The following is an 18,061-nucleotide window of genomic DNA, read 5'->3' on the forward strand; positions in this document are numbered from 1 at the left end:
GTAGCTGCCTCAGACTAACACATCAGCCAAACTTCACCTTGCATACTACGTTATATTTCTATTTCCTCTACAATGCTGGAACAATAATCCTTAACTCAAACTTTCTTCTCTTAAAGTAAAAAGATGAGGAAAGTTCTCAAAAAAATCTTCAGACGGAGTTTCTAATGTCTCCATCCCCAAATCTCTCATTAATAGATTGCTCTGCAGACCGGTGATTTTGAAAGTAGCATTAACTCTTCTAGGGAATTATAAATTAAGGTACAATTAGTGCACCCTAGTGGCCTAGAAAGGTTGATGATTTCTTTGAATCCAGTAACCAGAGAAGAAATGTCGAGAAGAGCATTTTCCCTGGTAGACTCTGACTCTGTAAATACTATAATCATTTCGCCAATTTTGAGAATGCGGAGTGAATCATTTAAAAGAGCAGCTTAGAGAATCCCCGTCACCTCTCAGTTCAGTTATACTGCAAGTGCTTCCTTTATAGGATCCCTTTAAAATGCTAAGCATATGTCTACTTGTCTATTTTAAGACGCTGAGAAATCTTGACTATAACAAAGTTGTATTATCATGTATATCTAAGAATAGAAAATGCCAGATTCTGTCTGAAACCCTTTTTCATGAAATACTTATTAGCATTTCTCCGGAGGCAAATATTCCTCCCAAGAGTTTGCAAAATCACTTAAAAACATATTTTCTATATTGTGTTTTATTGGCCTTGTCTATCCTTCTTTAAAGGAAGGGAAAAGTTGTCATCTTGAGCTTTTTATATCTCCTCCTCAGTTTCTAATATGGTTCTGAAATACACTGGTGGGCTATCGCAAGCTTATTGCTTAAATTGATTAAAAATTTTAAATAAGAGATAAGTAAGAAATAGAAATACAATAGCCATAACACATAAAAATAATGCACCATGAAATATTTACATGCTTAAGAATGGTATTCACATATATTTAACTTGCCAAAAATAAAACCAAAAGAAATATTTTGCACCCTATTATGGGAAGAATCTAAAAATGAGCATGAGGATAAATGGTAGTCTTAGAAACACCCCATTTGGAGAAACACCCTAGGACGTTCAAGAATACACCAAAGGAACTGCCAGGGTAAGCATGTCTAATATCTATTATTAAGAATTCTATAATTATGTTTTTAGAACAACTTAGTTTGTGCTCTATGGTTTAATTACAAATAATAACCAGCCATGAATACACTTAAAATTGCTCCAGCAAATTTATGTCATTCTTTTATTGTAAAAAAATGTATTTTTAAAGAGCGCACCATATATGAGGCACCATATTAGTCTCTGCAGGGGATAAAAATTCTCTCACTTAAAAAATTAAAACCATTGGTTAGTTTAGATTAAATGCCAGATAAGTAATATTGATAAGGACTACAGGCTAAGGTGGTCAGTGAAGGAAGATGAAATGGAATGGTATAATTGAAAGTAAAACTTAAATGATTTGAAAGTTTGGTCAGGCAGAGGCAGCCAGTAAGCCATGAGTTGTAGGGAAAACAGTCAAAAGTAAAAACAGTGAGCTCAGCGTAAGCATGGCGCACTGACTAGGGCAGCCTGGTTTTTAGATATAATACAGCTTCGGAAACTCTAAGACAGGAATTATAAAGAAACTGAAGACTATTTCAGCAGGCTCTGAGCGTTACAATGTGCATCCAGTGTAGGCTTCAGAATAACAACCAAGATAATAAAAGAGTAACATTGGAAATGGTCACCTGATAGCGACAGGAAGATGGTCTTGGAAGCACAGTGACAAGAGACAAGGAAACCCAGAAAGGGCACCTGGCAATAGCCCAGCTCTGAGGTTTTTAAGGACCAGAGGATGTTTATAAAGATCTTGGGGAGTAGATTTAATATGGAGTCAACTTGACTTAAAAACTTCAAAATGACCAGAGAAAAGGAACCCCTGAAAATGAAAGTATGTATTTAAAAGAAATATTATTCTGTTTTATTTTTGATTTCCATGAGTCTCTATAAAAAAAAAAATTCATATTCTCATATTCTCTACACCTACAGGAGAAAAACAGGAAATAATAACAAAGAAAGGTTTTAGTAAAACAAGAGTTTGTCTATAGCAAAATAGTCACTGCCATCCAGGACCCCTGTTAGGCGTCCTCTTGCTACTGATGGGGACGTATCCTGAAACATTACTGCTCATTCCATAACTATGCTGAATAAAGTAACAGAACCTGGAGAATCTGTTGGAAAATTATTTTTCAGTCCTGACCAACCAAGAGACAACCACAGGAGAGAATAAAAGACTAACAGATGCATTTTTTGAAAGCAGGTTTACAATCCCTACTTGTACCCAAAGGCTTAACACTTGGTTATCCGCCTATACCAGATGCATGGGACCAGGTGTTAAGCAAGAGTCAGCACAGTAGCAAAGACTTAGTGGTGAAACTGTTTACAAGCCTGATCTTTTCAAAAAATAAAAAAGTACTTCAGCACTATGTATTTTCTTCTCTTTAAATATCTTTAAACTATGTTGCGAAGGAAATGTCAATCTTCCTCCAATTTTGATTCCTTTTACTTTAGGTCCCTGGATTCAGAAACCAAGTCTTATATATTCTTATTGGTGTTCAGTATACCTTGGTAACTCGGCCATAATGAAAGATAGTTAAGGTTAGATTAACAACAAGGCAAGGTCACAAGGCCCAGAGGCAGCATTTTACAGAAGCCAACTAGAAGGGGGCAAATGTACCATAGAAATAAATTTATGAAGTCTTAGTATTTAAAGCTTTGCAGATGTACTTGTTCAAAGAATACAACTATGTCTTAGAAGGAGCTTGATGAAAGATGAGAGCCCAAAAAAGGTAGTAGAAATGATAAAGAACCTTAAATCCAGGTGTAGGCCTGAAGCTATCTGAAGCATTCCCATGAATTTGCTGGTTAAAGGTTTCCACCAATTAATTGGTGATGAATAACCCACTGCTTATCATTTATAATCCATTTCATTTAAGCATGCATATTACATATTACAGTATGTGAAAAGTACCATTCTTTATTTATTGGGCATTTTCATAAAGTCCCAGATAAAAAACACTCCAAGTGCCATTTTATATATATATATACATATATATATATATGTATATATATATATATATATGAATGTGGAATCTTCCTATGCAGCTGTAAGGGTCAAAATCCTATGTCCCCATAGGCATAACTAGGTAAACAGGTCCTCTTACAGAGCTGACCTAAGAAAGTTGCTTTATTTCCTTAATCTTCACATGCATTAAGGTATAAATGCAATCAAAGATTACTTCCAAATATAAATAAGGATGATGATGATCCCACAGTCTTTCCCTAAAAAAGAGCTGTATAGTGTGAGAAGTAGACCTGTAGATCCAATTACTTGTCCTCATTTCAAGTTTGTGATTCTCTTTTAAAACTGTAATCTTTTATTTGTTCACTCTTTTTAAGAGCCTATGATTTTTAACATACTTCTATGTATGGTATATAAAATGGCACTGGGGTCGGGAACTATCACGAACATATAACCTAACATCCCTGTGCTCTCAGTTTCTTCACTTAAAAAATGGGGGGACTGGACTAGATCAGTGGTTTCTAAACAGAGCTAGACTTCAGTGAATCCGAGCAGAACAACAGAAAGAAAGTATGGGAGTATCAAAGTCAGGGGGCACCAGGCTGCCTTCTCACTGCAGCATGGGCACAAGCAGCTCTCCACTTGCCCTGTTACTACATAGTATAATAACAAAGAAAGGTTACACATACGAATTTACCAGAAAAAAAAAAGAGCCCCACATACAGAAATAATTGAAAACCAATAGATTTGTTTTGCAAAAAAGTCTAAACAGCCTTTATCTAACTGAGTCATTAAAAACATTCTAGGTGTTAATAGTTTAGGAATGACTTTTAGCTACACTAACAATGGTTGGAGGAGGTAAGGACTAACCCAAGATCACAACATAACCCATGATTGCACCAGCAGAAACAGCACCTCCTAACTTTTATTTTCGTGCTTTATTCTCAGCATCACACAACAGCAGGGAGGCTGCTGCCCTACCCACAGCTCAGGCAGGCTCCGTGCCTATTAAAGTCTATGTGGCTACTGCCCCCTGCAGTTGTGCAAAATGATAGACCTGCAGAGCCATCACTTATTCAAAATAAAAATAACTATAAAACAATTACTATACACTACATAACCTCTTTAGAATTAAACCCCCAAACATCGACATATTTCAACTCTAAATCATACAAGTGAGACAGCTCTATTCTCTCCTGAAAATTTTGTGTAATAGAGAGCACTAATTTAAGTATCAAATGCAAAAAAAAGAAAGAGCTTTAAGGCTTTAATTAAATTCACTGGAAAATAGGTATATTTATGTAGTAAACATTTCATAATTACCAACAATTCAGGAAAAAACATATACAGTGAAATCTAAAGAGACAATAAAGCAATTCAGAAAAGTAAAATTTGGAGGAAACAGCAGTCAAATACAAATGCCTCAGCGTGAGCACCTCTTTATTTCTTTAGCTAGGTGTTCTTTCCACAGAGATGGTCTGCTAGAAAGTTTACATTATGTTTATTAACATATGTGTACATGTTTCAAATTACATGTACAAAAACAATTAACTTGCCACTAGAATATATTTCATTATCACAGAAGACCTTATTTTTTAGAAAAGTGCTGTAAAGAGGAGAAATAAAGAGTATGTTCTATGCATTTCCACCCGCTAGGCAGAGAAGCCAAGTCACAAAGAGATGGAGTGAGTTTCTTGAGGTATTAGGAAGAGACTGGAGGAACTGTCCCTAAGAAACAGAAATCCTGACCGTATGTTCCATAACATAGGCAGCAAAAGTCTCCTTCAAATTATTACAAATACAAGACACACAGTGTCAGGAAACATTGACCTAGAATCTTCCTATTAAAAGAAAAAAGAAAATCAAGGGATTATTTTTCATTATAGGCTGGAAAATCCAGTCAATAGCTGTATTAGAAATCATGAAAAGTAAGGTTTTACTTTAACTTACAAATATTTGTAATACCTCAGAAAATGAATAGTAGATAAAAGACGCACTTTGGTTCCATATGGTGAAATGTAACTTGATGGAAGATTTCTAACATGATATAACCTAGAGAGAAGTTGGCACTGTGATTAAATTCTGCCCTGCATAGCATGCGCAGATCACTATAAAAGGTAACAGTGGGACAGGCACAACAATTAATGTTTATAAAACAGCTGTAGGCTTGAACCTGTATAAGCTGGTTTCGATGTAAATATTAATATCTCTATAAAGCAGTATCTCTCCAAAGGGTGAAATTAAACACAGTAAGTATCACGAAGTTTTCAGGTAACAAAAGAATCCTCTTTGATGATTTGCTTTATTGACACATCATACATGGATATCCAAACAGCAGCAGAACACTCAAATAAAGCCAACACTCACTCACGGCTATTTTAGAAATACATGTTAAGTTTTCTTAATAACTTGCTCGACATAATACAAAAATGACACTTTACAGCATTACAATGTTTAATGTATCCTAATTCTTATTGTTTAAAATGTGAACCGCACTCAGCCATTAATCTCAGGTGGCTCTCATTACCAAGCTTCAGAAAATGCTTTAGCAGTAACACAGTTCCTTGCATCACTAGCATTTTTTAAATGGCAATGGTCCATGGTCTTCCTTCCTTGGTCAAAATGGGAAAAGAGGGACAGGAAAAGGGTAAGAGGGACTTCTCCGTGAAAAGCTTTGGCCTTGGAGTCAAGGCTTTTGAGATATGCTAGTGATCTTGGATCGATGCCTTTTTATTTTCTTTCAGGAATAAATCTGAGCAATGGAAAGGCTTGTGATTGTCCAACCAATCAGCCATATCAGATTTATCAGAAAGAAAGAATAAAACTGGCTCAGAGGACTCCTGCAGTGGCTGAGTGGCAGGCTGCTGGGCAAGACACAAAAATAGAATATACTTAGTGAAGAAGGGAAAATATATACTCACATGTATAAACTCAATCAATAATAAGATGTAAAGAAAGAGTCTACAGAAATGGAAAGAGTGAATGCCTAAGACAGATGATAAATATTACTTCTATTTAAGAACGAAGGGAATGAAGGCTCATGAATGCTAAATATCTGAATCTACTTTGGGGAGGAAATATGATTTCCCATCAAATGAATGCAAGCTCTAAATCAGCCAATGCAAACTTACTGTGTTCAGGTTAGAGCAAAAAATACATAAATCTTCCATGAAGTGAATGCCCCTGGTAAATATTCTAATGTAACTTCTTAATTAAGATATATTTTCAAATGACTAAATGAAAATATATATATACATATAAAATGGTAAGTGCCTTGAGTTTCAACAAAATTTGACTTTCTATGTATGCACAATTAAAATAAATAATGACAGCTGCATTTAAGAGAAGACAAAAAGAATAATGGCATAACCGAATCATTCCAATTCATCATAACAGTGCACAGTTACATTATTTTCAAGTAATTTTCAGTTATAGTAATAGGTATTAATTTACTTGGAAGTATTCTGAAGAAAAAAATGATACTTTTCTAAAAATCCTTCCTTTACATATATGTAAGAATTTCAAAATTCAAGGAAAAAAGGAACCAATGTAGTCATGGATATGCTCACAGTAAACACTTGTTAAGAAAAGGATTGGTGCTTTTTTGGAAATACATTTCACGACTCCATCATATTTTATTAATATTGTCTTCTCAACCCTCCCCTAAATTTGAGAATACCTCCTAAATATGCAGGAAAGATACACTTTTATATAATAGAATGAAAAGCAGGACTCAGTCACTTGCACATAAATGGAAACTGAACTTGTTCATCACTGATCTACGAAGGATTAGAGTGCCATCTCTGTACCACTACGTATTTTATTCAATGTAAAGGGAGTATTGATAACTTTCCATTATGTGAGGAAGATGGAAATTTTGGAACCATTCATTTGGGTGGCAAAGGCTTGGTAACTGCCATATAAAGGGACGTTGGCTATAATATTTCTAGATAAAATGAATCATTGAAAATGAGACAAAGTCCTTCAGACTTTCTAAAAAACCATCTTCTCAACAGCTGACTTTTTTCAAGCAAAGAAAGAAAAAAATAAAAACAGGTTATCTTTCCTTAAAATTATTTTAAGAAATATCTTAAAGATCTATACAACCGAATCCCCACCCTATATTTTTATTCTGCTCACATAGAGCAGTAAATAAGGTGCATTCCTTCTGCTTCTTAAGAAATTAGCATTTCAAAAATATGCCACTTTCCCCTGAACTCCAAGCGTGTCTAATAATGCGAGAAGCAGATTGTCTTCCCTCGTTTCCTTAATTTGTTTCATCTAAAAGCAATTCACTCAACATCTTGTCGCCCTCTGGCAGCTTAGTTTACTTATCCGCACTTAATTTCTCATTTGGACCAAAACAAACTCCTCCAAACTGCTACTGACTGCTAACCGCGAGAGGGGAGACGCGCAGTATGTATTTACTTGGGAATTCACAGCCACACACATACACAGCCACAAACACACAGACGCTCGCTCACACGCCAGACAGCAACTTGTTTTTTATACTAGCACTACATTAAAAGCAGTTGAACTTTCCCTGCCAGGTGCAGCGGGGTGGAGGTGGGGGAGGATGAAAAAAGAAGTCCCCAGGGGCATTGACAGTTTCCAATGGATCACCTTAGTATGCGTGTTGCAACTATACCCGGGATGCACCCGAGAGCTTTCCTTTGTGCGGCCCTTTCATCTGGATCACTTTGTGTTTTGAACAAGTGAGGCTCGCCTTTGTGCCCCCAGAATTTCAAGTACAGAGTCACACACGGAACAACAATGGCACGCTAATCCCGGCGCTCTAAATGGGCTCACTTGTGGGTCTGACAACTCGCCCAGGGAAACCTGAAGAGAGGAGCGAGGGCGCGAGCTGGTGTCGCCTGAGACCAGGAAGAGGACAGCTGCAGAACTAATTTGGATTACATTCCTTGCAGAAATTCTGAAAAGGGCTTTTCGGCATAGCTCAACCCAGAGCCGCATAGTTAATACCAAATTGCTGCGGACTCTGCGCGGGTTCCCCCAGGGGCAGGGGCTGAGCCAGACGTCCCCCAGTAGGTCGCCTTGTAGAAATTCCTCCCGGCTAAGCCTGCATGTCGGCTGCAACTGCTTTTGAATGGGTCAATGTGCATAATCAACCCATTGAGAGGAAATATGAAGGGCCTTGGAATAGGGAGGGAGATAAAAAGAGATGTATCCAAGAGGCCGCTTGGAATGTCAAGTCCGCGTTGGTGATTCCAGAGGTGGCTGCAGCGTGGGTCCCGGTATGCCTGAGGAATTTTGGACTAATTGGGAGGGTGCAAACGGCCAGCCCAAACGGGGCACACGTGCAATTCGAAGGTCATTTTGAAAGGCTAGATGATTGTAACTTGTTATTTACTAGGCGAGGAGGAGTAGGCGGGGGCAACGCGGGCGGAGCGGGAAAACTACAGCGCGCTGTTTTCTTGGTTGGTGAGGTCAGAAGGACACCCCTCCAGAGGCCTAAAGCTGTCCCTGGCGCCACTCCTGGGGGCTTTATCACCTCAAGCTTCCTCCCACGCTCCAGGCACCAGCCCTGGAAGGCTAGGAAATCTCCCTAGCTCTCCAAAAGGGCCCTTTTGGCCGCAGCTGACATCACTTGCCCTCGGTCCTTCCCTGTCCCGCTTTCATCCCCAGGAAACTTAAGTGTCAGAAACTTTGAGCCCTCGCACTGCAGGCGCTGTCATTAGCCCTGCAAGCCGCGAAGCGCCAGCCCCACTGCGCGGCCTCTCCGGGTTAACTAGCCCTTTGCCTGTCCAGGTACCCGCGGCTCAAGTACTCCAGCAAAGAGTGGCCGTGCAGCCGGCGCAGCCGCCGCGCCCGCCCAGGGTTCAATCTATTCCGGCGGCAGCAGGCACAGCAGCCCGGCCGGGCAGTAAACAGAGAAGTTGGAGGGACTCCGGCCAATTAGCAAGTTGAACTACAGGAAGAACTCCTCCCGGAGCCAAATACCGCAATCGAAAGGAAGGTTGGCCTTCTGGCTCCTGTGTGCCAAGCAATTTTTTTATTTAAAGAAGTCAGGCGGCCGAACGAGCGCCCCTCAAGTCACTGGGGCGAGGGCTCCGGGACGCCGGCCGAGAAGGCCCAGAGTACCGGGCCCCGGGCCGAGGCGCGCCCTCCCGCCGCGCTCGGGCTGCCCTGGCTTGGCTCGGGTGGCATCTGACCCCACCAGGCTCGGGCGACTTCGGGCGCCGCGGCCGCGGGCAGCACGCACAGGTGCAGAGCGCCCCTCCGCTCCGGAGCGCCACTCACCACGAATCTCAGGCTCAAAAGGAGGCCCAGCCGGCACCGCCCGGGACGCCAGCCCCCGGGCGCGCTTCTGAGGCTTCTCGAACCCTCCAGGGCCCAGACAGGGAGAGAAAAAAATTTTTTTCATTAACTAGGGGGTTGGGTCTCGCGTGTCCCAAACAGGCGCAACCAGAAGGGATCCCGCTTAGGCTCCCAGAAAACGTTCGAGAAAGGAAACCAGGGGGTTAAGTAGAGAGAAAAGAGATAGGGGCTCAGAGTGGCTTTTCCTGATAAACACACGCACACGCACAGGGTGAGTTTAGAATGGAAAGACCGGCGAACGGGAGCCCGATGAAGAGACTCCGGGCGAGCGGTCCCTCCACGCTACTCGGGACGGGCTAGGAGGGCCCGGGAGCCGCGGGCAGCAGCAGGTCCAGCAACTGGAGCGCGCGCGAAGGAACCCACCTGACTGAGAAGCGCCGGGCTGGACGGTCCCCGCCGCCACGAGAAGGCTCACCCAGACCCAGAGTCCTGTTGCCAGCTTCATTTTTTGGAAGTCTCGGATCCCTTGCTGACAATTACATGTCCAAATGGCATATCCCCCTTCGGGCACGCAGAGAAGATACCCTTGCCAGGCGCGCGTCAGGGCGCTGGGGGGCGGCGCGGCGCTCCGACTCCCGGGGCGGGCGACCGAGTCCGCGGCCCGACCGCGGGTCCAGGGCCGGGCCCGGGGGGCGAGAGTGCGCGCGAGTGTGAGCGCTTGTGCGCGCGTGGGGGTGCGCGAGCGTGTGCGCGGAGTGCTCCGCGCCGGACTGGGGAGCTGTTTCCGCGTGTGAGCCTTAGCTGCCTCGCTCCCTTCTCACTTTCTCTCTCACTGGTTGGTCAACAATAAAGGAAGAGGGGGGAAAGGTTTCCAAAAAAAAGTTGATTGCAAAGCGGGGGTAGGTTTCCGGCCTCTCCCCGCCGCCGGGCTATGTTCGGCTCCTTCTTCAATTCCTTGCACCTCCAGGGGGCGGGGGAGCCGCTCGCTTCTCCCCGGATCCCGTCCTTCTTTTCCCTGTCAGCTTTCCTCACACTTGTCCGGCGGCTGCGGTAATTAAAGCTCCGAGCGTCATTTCCAACGCTCCGCGGTCTCCAGCTGCAGCCCCACAGAGAAATTAATAACACTCCGGAAAAAAAAAAAAAGGCAGGGGGTGGGGGGGTGATGGGAATAAAACAACCCTCCCGGCAACCAGGCAGCCTCTGCTCAGCGGCGCAAACCCCGCCCTGCTCTGACCCAACTAGCCACGCCCTCCCCCCAAAGAAAAATCCTATTGGTTCCGCCACTCCCCAAAATCCTAGGCCTGGGGAGTTGGGAAAACACCTGTCAGGGAAAGCGAGCGGCGTGGTGGGGGCGGGGGAAGCTGCATTTAAAGGGCTCCCTCGAGGCCAGGAGCCAAAATGCTCCTCTTCTCGCCCGGGCAGAAGCACGGGGCAGCTGGTCGGCGGAGTGGACAGACCACCTGAGGGATGCTTAGAGAAATGATTATTTGGGGGGAGGGGGAGGGTTGTTTAACAAGAAAGCATTTACTCTACTGTCTCTCAGTGCCGCTCTACAGACAGGACTTTCCCTAGAAATAGAAGAAAAGTCAACTTTGGTTCTGGCAAACCTCCCCTGCTCCCTCCCCCAACACACACGCGCGCGTGCACTCACACACACTCACCCAGCTACACACACGCGCGCGCCGCTACACACAGAAAGTACTTTCACGGTATGCACAATACCTTCTCCTATTTTGCCGTCTCTCCCATTTCTATCGCACTCCCAGCTGAGCCAAATTAAAAATTCACAATTGTAGAGCCACACACTTTAATTTTTTTATATTTTATGAGGCTTTCCCCCTTTTCCTATAGACTCTAGGGCATTTGATTTGGGGTTCATTCTCAAGCAGACTCTATTACCAAGATACTTACTTAGTCTTAAATGGCAAGAAATTGTCTAATGCCTGGAAGAATTTAAGGAGGCCCTGTCAGAACCTCCTTCAATAACTAATCTTAATGATTAGGCTTATTCTAGAGCAGGCTTTAGGCCCCTTCCTTCTTCTCACTGTGCAAGTTCACACACCCCAATCCCAAGGTCATTGCTAGCTATGTGAGTCTCCGACCTTTTCTGAATCTAAAATATTTTGGATCTAGGTCACATCAATGTACATATCCCTTCCCTTTTACCGCTCTGAAACCGTACCCTGGCAGGGGCCAGAATCTCCTGGGGGTAGTAGTAACTGGTTTGCTATTTGCACAGGCATTCTATGTATGAATTATCTTCCATTTTTGGTTTCTCTAGAAGCAGCAAATATATAAATAAAATGTATCACAGGAGCTTAAAAATCAAACCATTCTGCCTCCTCAAGGATGATCTGAGACCTTCCCCTTCCTCTCCCACTCTTTTAACTAGAGCTCTGTCTCTTAAGAATTTCCATGGAGCTGAGAACAGATAAGAACAGTAGAAGCCTGAAGCCTTCCCTCTGATAGACTCACAGCAAGTAACAGCCCCAGTAAAGAGGCGGAAAGAAGCTGAGCGTGCTATTTCACCAGCATCAGCCTAGGGCAGAGAGAAGCTACCCCGGAGCAGAGGATGGCAACTTGACCATTGTGGTACCGATTGCAGCAGAACTGTGCAGACTGCTCTGTGGGATTATCTTTGTTTTCTATTTTCAATCCCAACCTTTCTATTTTCTTTTCTTTCATTTAATCTCTTCTCATTTCCCCCTCCTAAATCCTTTTCAGATTCTTAGGATGACTCCCAGTTATTTCTCCTCCATAAAAGCTATTTATTTTCAAACTTCTATTCTGTCCCTAGAATAGCAATTTAAGTGCCAAACACAAAGTTCTTGCTTTTGGAAAAGTTTAAGTATCTTTATTTTTTAAAAGTCTTGTTTCTGATGCCAATTATGTTGTAAGAAGTGAATCAATGAATTGTGTATTTTGCTTTAAATTGCAGGTCAATGATTTGGATGTTTTTGATTTTTTTCTAGTTTTGTATGTTGTCATAGTTTTAATCTCCCAATTTTATAGCTCACCTATGATAATGGATCTCCTACATTTCCCCGGTATATCTTCTAGAATAATTCTTGGCAAAAGAGGGCTTTCAATTAATGTCCACTTACTTAAAACACGGTCTGTATTTTTGTGGTTACTGGACCCACATAAAGGTCCATCAATTAAATTACCCAATAGTCCATGATTTCATTCTCATTCTCATTTCATTCTGCTTGACTCCTCTTGTCCTGGTCCTAACATTGAAGCAACGACCTGTAGCTGGACAAAGATGGGTATCTGACCAGCAGTCTATGAAATGAATTGACCTTGAAGTCCTAACCCACAGAAGCATCCTACATTGATGTAACTGGTTCTACTCAATCAGATTCTAGCTCAAATTCTTTGATTATAAAACCTAGAGGTGTAGACAGGAAGGTGGCATCCTGTGTGGTCGGCCAGAGGACGGGAAAGTAAACGCCATGAGCGAGAGTCAAGACTTAGCCCTTTCCATGGTGTCTACTTTCAGTTGCTTCCCTTCTCAACTCAGTCACTATAGGAGATGAATACCAGAGTTAGGGATCTTTATTACCTGAGGTGGAATGTGCATGCTGACTAGATTGCTAAAAGCCAAGACATGTCTATTTCTTCACTTTCCCTTATACCTTAATAATAAATCCCTCTTCATTGAGTTGTGTTGCTATTACTTGCAACCTAAAAAAAAAAAAAAAATTCTGAATAATCCAGCATGATTCTTAGCAAACCATAGATGAACACCTAGACTACTAAGTTTCCCTTTTTAGAAACTGTCCTTCCCTCAGTTCTACATTTTAATGGGTATCTACTTCCCTGTCATAAAAATCCACTACTCCCTGGCTCTAAATTGGACCAATTGAAATGCTTTGGTAGCTGTTAATTGGGTGGCAGATACTCACTCCATCTAAGTCCTTTATCTGGGATTTTTACACTATGAAATATAGATTTTACATTCAGTCTTCCACTGGTAGCTTTTGGGATCTAAAACGCGAGAGCCGGACTATCTGGGTTTCCTTCCGTTTAGGCTCGATCAGGCTGCAGTGAGAAAGGATAAAGTCGCAATTTGAAAGAAGCAAAAGCCCAGATGGGTCTGGAGACTAAGTAAGCTCTCCTGGTGGCTCAGTTGTTCACATCCCCTTTTTCCTGAAGCTAGCAAAATTTTCATTTTTGTTATCTGAAACCAGAAGAGTGATAAATGGAGAACTTGCCAAACTGGAGTGAGAATGTAGACCATCATCCCCCTTGAGAAAAATACCTTGCCATGGCCCATACTCTTTAGTTTCCCTTCCCAGTTCTCAGGATTTCCTTTGGCTGAAGCCATAACCCAACATAGAGATGGCTTTGTCCTGTGCATTTTCCCATAGGCCCTTCTCCACTTCACTTCTTCCATAAGTCATAAAATTCAAAGACATAATGACTGACAAAATGCAACTTAGGGGAAAAAGAACACACTGAAGTTGAAGTTCAGTGTTGCATTAAATCCCTAACTTGTAATTCCCTCCACTCTTTACCTTGTCTCTCATAGTTCCCTAAAGGTCATAATAGAGCTCGCTGCTTTAAATATTTTGCTATTGACCATAAATAGAAACTTGGGACATATATCAACTAAGAAAAGGAAATGAGACTCTATCATAAATCAATTGTCATCTCCCAAATATTTAAAAATAAATACAAGAGTTCTAATTGTATCGCTTCTCCATCCTTCTCCTGCTCTTCATCTAAGTTACACTGTGCCCACTTCCCATCTGTAAGGTAGGATTTGTGGCATCCCCAGAGTAAGCCTTTATGAGTCTATGATTTACCCTTCATCTACCAAGTGCAAGTCATAACTTTCACATACTTAATTTTCTCCTGTTTTCCATCTTCTTTACTTGCATCAAACCCATACACATCTGGGTCCCCAATCAGACATATCTTAAAATACTGATCTTAGTCATCTCATGCTGCTACCATAGACTGGGTACTTTAAACAACATGCACAGCCTTCACAGTTCTGCAGGCTGAGAAGTCAGACCAAGATGAAGTTGTGGGTGACTCACTTCATGGTGAGGGCCCTCTTCTGGTTTGCAGATGGACTCCTTGCTGTACTTTACATGGCAGAGAGAAAGATCATCTCTCCCCTGTCTCTTTAATTTACAGTCATTAATCCCATTCGTGAAGGCACTTCCTTCGTGACGTAGTTGCCAAAAAACCTATCTCTAAATAAATTGAGATGAGGGTTTCAGCATATGAAAATAAGGGCACACAAACATTCAGTCCATAGCACTGCCTTAGAGAAATATCCATACTACCTATAAGCTTACTACTATATTACTGTAAAGTGGTCAACACTTTGGACTTTACTCTGCTTTCAGGCAAAAGGAATTATAGAAAATACTAATCAGGTTCAGTATTAATAAGAACAAGCAGATGACAGACAATGTTGGTGGGTTTTATTGATGCGTTTGTTGTTTAACTTAGCAATTTAACAGCACTTTTCCTCTTAACCCTCTGAGTTCTGGAATTCTCTATTTCAAGGCCAAATTTTAAAAGAACTTGAAAGACTCAATCTTTTTTTTTTAAAAAAATGCATAAATAAACATTAACTTAAAAAAATTGTTTTTGTTACCTAAGCTGAGTTAATATTCAAGGAGGACCTTTCCAAGAATATTTCACTTCTGGTTAGCAAGTGTTGTTTTCTTTTATGTGCATGATTAAACCCTAATTTTTTTTAAGTGCTAAGGAGGAGTGACTGAACATAAATCAATTCAATCTGTTTTGCTTTTATTGTCATTCATTGTTGTTTACCTTAGTTCTTATAGACAATTTTGATTTGTAATTCAAAATGGAAAATAATCTCAATCCTGTGGATAGAGTAGTATTTTTCAAAAAAAAACGCAAAAGTTATTTTTTTCTAGTAAATCCTTTCCCTGTTGTGTATGTTTTTATACATTTTCTTAAACCAAGGTTTTTAGATTCTGTGTAGCTTTTATATACTGCTTTGTAAAGTTGAAGACAAAGTAAACCTTCAATAGCATTGCCAGTTAAAAAGATAAAAAGGAAAGGGACATTTCTCTTTTTGTATGTCTATATATTTTATATTTAGGTGATTTATTGATCATTTGTTGAGGCTCCAAGGATAGAGGTTGCTTATTGAGGCCTGGCCTGACATCTGTATCAAGATAAAGAGTATTAGTTTTGTTTTGTTTTAAGTAGCAACTTTGGCTCTAGTTTGTTCCTTCTGTGTTTTTAATTCTGCAAAGAAAATAATCACAATGTAGTTAATAAATACATTTCTCAAAAGAAGCTGAAATTCCATTCTCCATGTACCCCAAAAATGGATGTTAATTTGAGCAGGGTCACAAGGAGTTCTTAGAATTGTTCTTGAAGTCCTGCCAAATAGTCAACTAAGGTAATCATTTAGAAACCATGTATTTTCATCCCAGGTTTATACCGGGATGGAAGAATCTTAAAAGCTTTAAGAAAGGGAATCTAAAAGTTCAAAAAGAACCCTAAACTTGTTGAGTGCTCTTCTTTCAACATTTTAATAGTCTGTTTCCTCTTTGCCTGATCAATTACTCCTTGATATAATCCAGTTTCCTTTCCTTTTCTGTAGTTCTCTAATTCTCTTGGCACCTTATCCTTACCAAGCCTCTCCTTGCCTCTAAAAAAGCTGTCATCAGGCCCAAGACATTTGGCAAGTTCTCCTTTTGGTCCTGGCCTCAAGTGAATCAAAAGTTTCTGCATTTACAGGTTGTGCATTTCAGAGAATTGCCCATGTTCTTAAACATTTAATACCGCAATTCACCCACGGAGAGGGTCTAAGAGAGAAGCTGCCAGGATTATTAAATATCACACAGTCGTATAAAAAAATTAAGGCAAAAGTTAAAAGTTAGCATGTTTGATAATAAAAGAGAAAGCACTCATAAAAGAATGTGTGGTGATATTTATGTATTTTATTCAGAAGGATGGTTTTTAGTCTGATAAACTGATAAATGTTTTCCCTTTTGATTTGCCATAAGGTCCATAAAATTTTAGAGAAACAAATACTACTTGGCATATCTTTGCTTTGATGTCTTAGATAATCATTTAAGAAATACAACCGTGAATACAGTTTGATTTGCATCCAGCCTGGAATATTTAAATTGCTAATACAACAAACATTTTAATAATGTGCTAGTGTATCAAAGAAATACGGCAAAAAAGAAAAAAAAGATATTTCAACAGCTGATAATACTGAACACAGTGCCAAAAATAAGAGCATCCAATTTAATTTTATTACAAATGGAAAATATTGCCCAAGCTGGACAATATTTTGAATATAAGGGAAAAATATCTACATTTATAAAAATAATTTGCATAAGGAAAAAATCTCAAGCTATATAAAATTAGACATATTTTTGCTCAGTGGATCTAGCTTTCATTGGGGCCATTTACTTAAATAATTGTTAAGCAATACTTTATCAGTCCATTTAAAATCATTGTACTAATAGTACGTAGTTTCATATACTAATCATTTCTGATCTTCCATGATGAGCCTAACTTCGTAATGAAATCCATTTATAAACAATTGATATTTCTCTGTGCAAATTATGAAATGAGGAAATTTTTCACTAGATCCTTCTTTGTAGTATTTGTCTACGCTTTATAAAATATAATAAGCTTTGCAGTTTATGTATATTTTATTGTTGTCTATTAGAATGAGAGGGTAGGAGAGCTCTGCTTTATACAGCTTAATGTGACTTTGCTAAATGAATACTTTTAGACATGGAATTACTACTTGTCTTTCTGCATTAACTTATCACTCCATTTAGAAACTCTTCAGTACACTAGAGATGGAATGCATTATACTGAAAATACTGCAATAACTGTAGATGTTTTCTGTCTCTTTAGTACTCTTTTCAGAATATTATTCTGAATACGATCATCATTGTTGTTTGTAACATAACTCTCACAGAATATTATTTAAAGAAGAGGAATCGGTGATAGTATTTACCACAAACTACAAAAGTCATTTTGGTTATGTCTTCACATGATTACATGGAATCAAACCTTATTCTCTAGTATTTCCTGTGAAAAGAATATATGTTGGCTACTAACATACACAGGGTGGCCGTAAAGTTCAAACACACACACACACGTGATGTGTCTGTGTGTATACATATACATATATATAGAAAAATATATATATATAATACACATGTGTGTGTATGTATAGAAAAAATATGTAAAATACATATTTAATCTCATTGAAATTTTTGCTATAAAATGGAAAAAATACTTTCTATTTCTTTGAATTAATTAGTGTCCTACCTCCATTTTCCAGTCTAGTGTGACACTGACGTTTCTAAAAATCCCGAAGTAAATATTTCAGAGGTTATGGGTCCTCTTCCCTTTACTTTTCATGCATTTATCCCCCAAGCTTGTTTATGTTTTTGAAATAAAATAACTAATTACCTTTTATAGGAGGAAGGAAGAAATTAAGAGTAAGTACTTTTAAGTAAGTGTTTAAAATGAGAATTTTTTAAAAAAAGAATTGCATATAGAATTTCACTGCCCTATGTGAGACCAACACATATCAATAGTTCCAAAGTGTTAATTATAAAGCCAGTCAAGATAGAGTCTATAAAGGCATTATATTTTGAAACAACACAAAAAAAGTAGATGTTTTAGGTAATTGAAACCTTCCATGCATGTATGCAGAGGTATTATACATTCAAATTTATGACTTG

The 18,061-nt window shown here is 40.0% G+C and overlaps 1 protein-coding gene across 1 annotated transcript in view; it reads right to left on the reverse strand.

The window, feature by feature from the left end:
* The window catches only part of ERBB4 (erb-b2 receptor tyrosine kinase 4), a 1,129,145-nt gene extending 1,119,253 nt beyond the window's left edge, over nt 1-9,892 (reverse strand). Inside the window, exon 1 of the mRNA XM_053597917.1 lies at nt 9,765-9,892. Within this exon, the coding sequence (XP_053453892.1) occupies nt 9,765-9,846 (82 nt within the window). The 5' untranslated portion in view covers nt 9,847-9,892. The remainder of the gene's footprint in view (nt 1-9,764) is intronic.
* Between the last annotated feature and the right edge of the window lie 8,169 nt (nt 9,893-18,061).

Source organism: Nycticebus coucang, chromosome 7 (genome assembly GCF_027406575.1).
Source record: "Nycticebus coucang isolate mNycCou1 chromosome 7, mNycCou1.pri, whole genome shotgun sequence".
In the NCBI taxonomy this organism is placed as follows: Eukaryota; Metazoa; Chordata; class Mammalia; order Primates; family Lorisidae; genus Nycticebus; species Nycticebus coucang.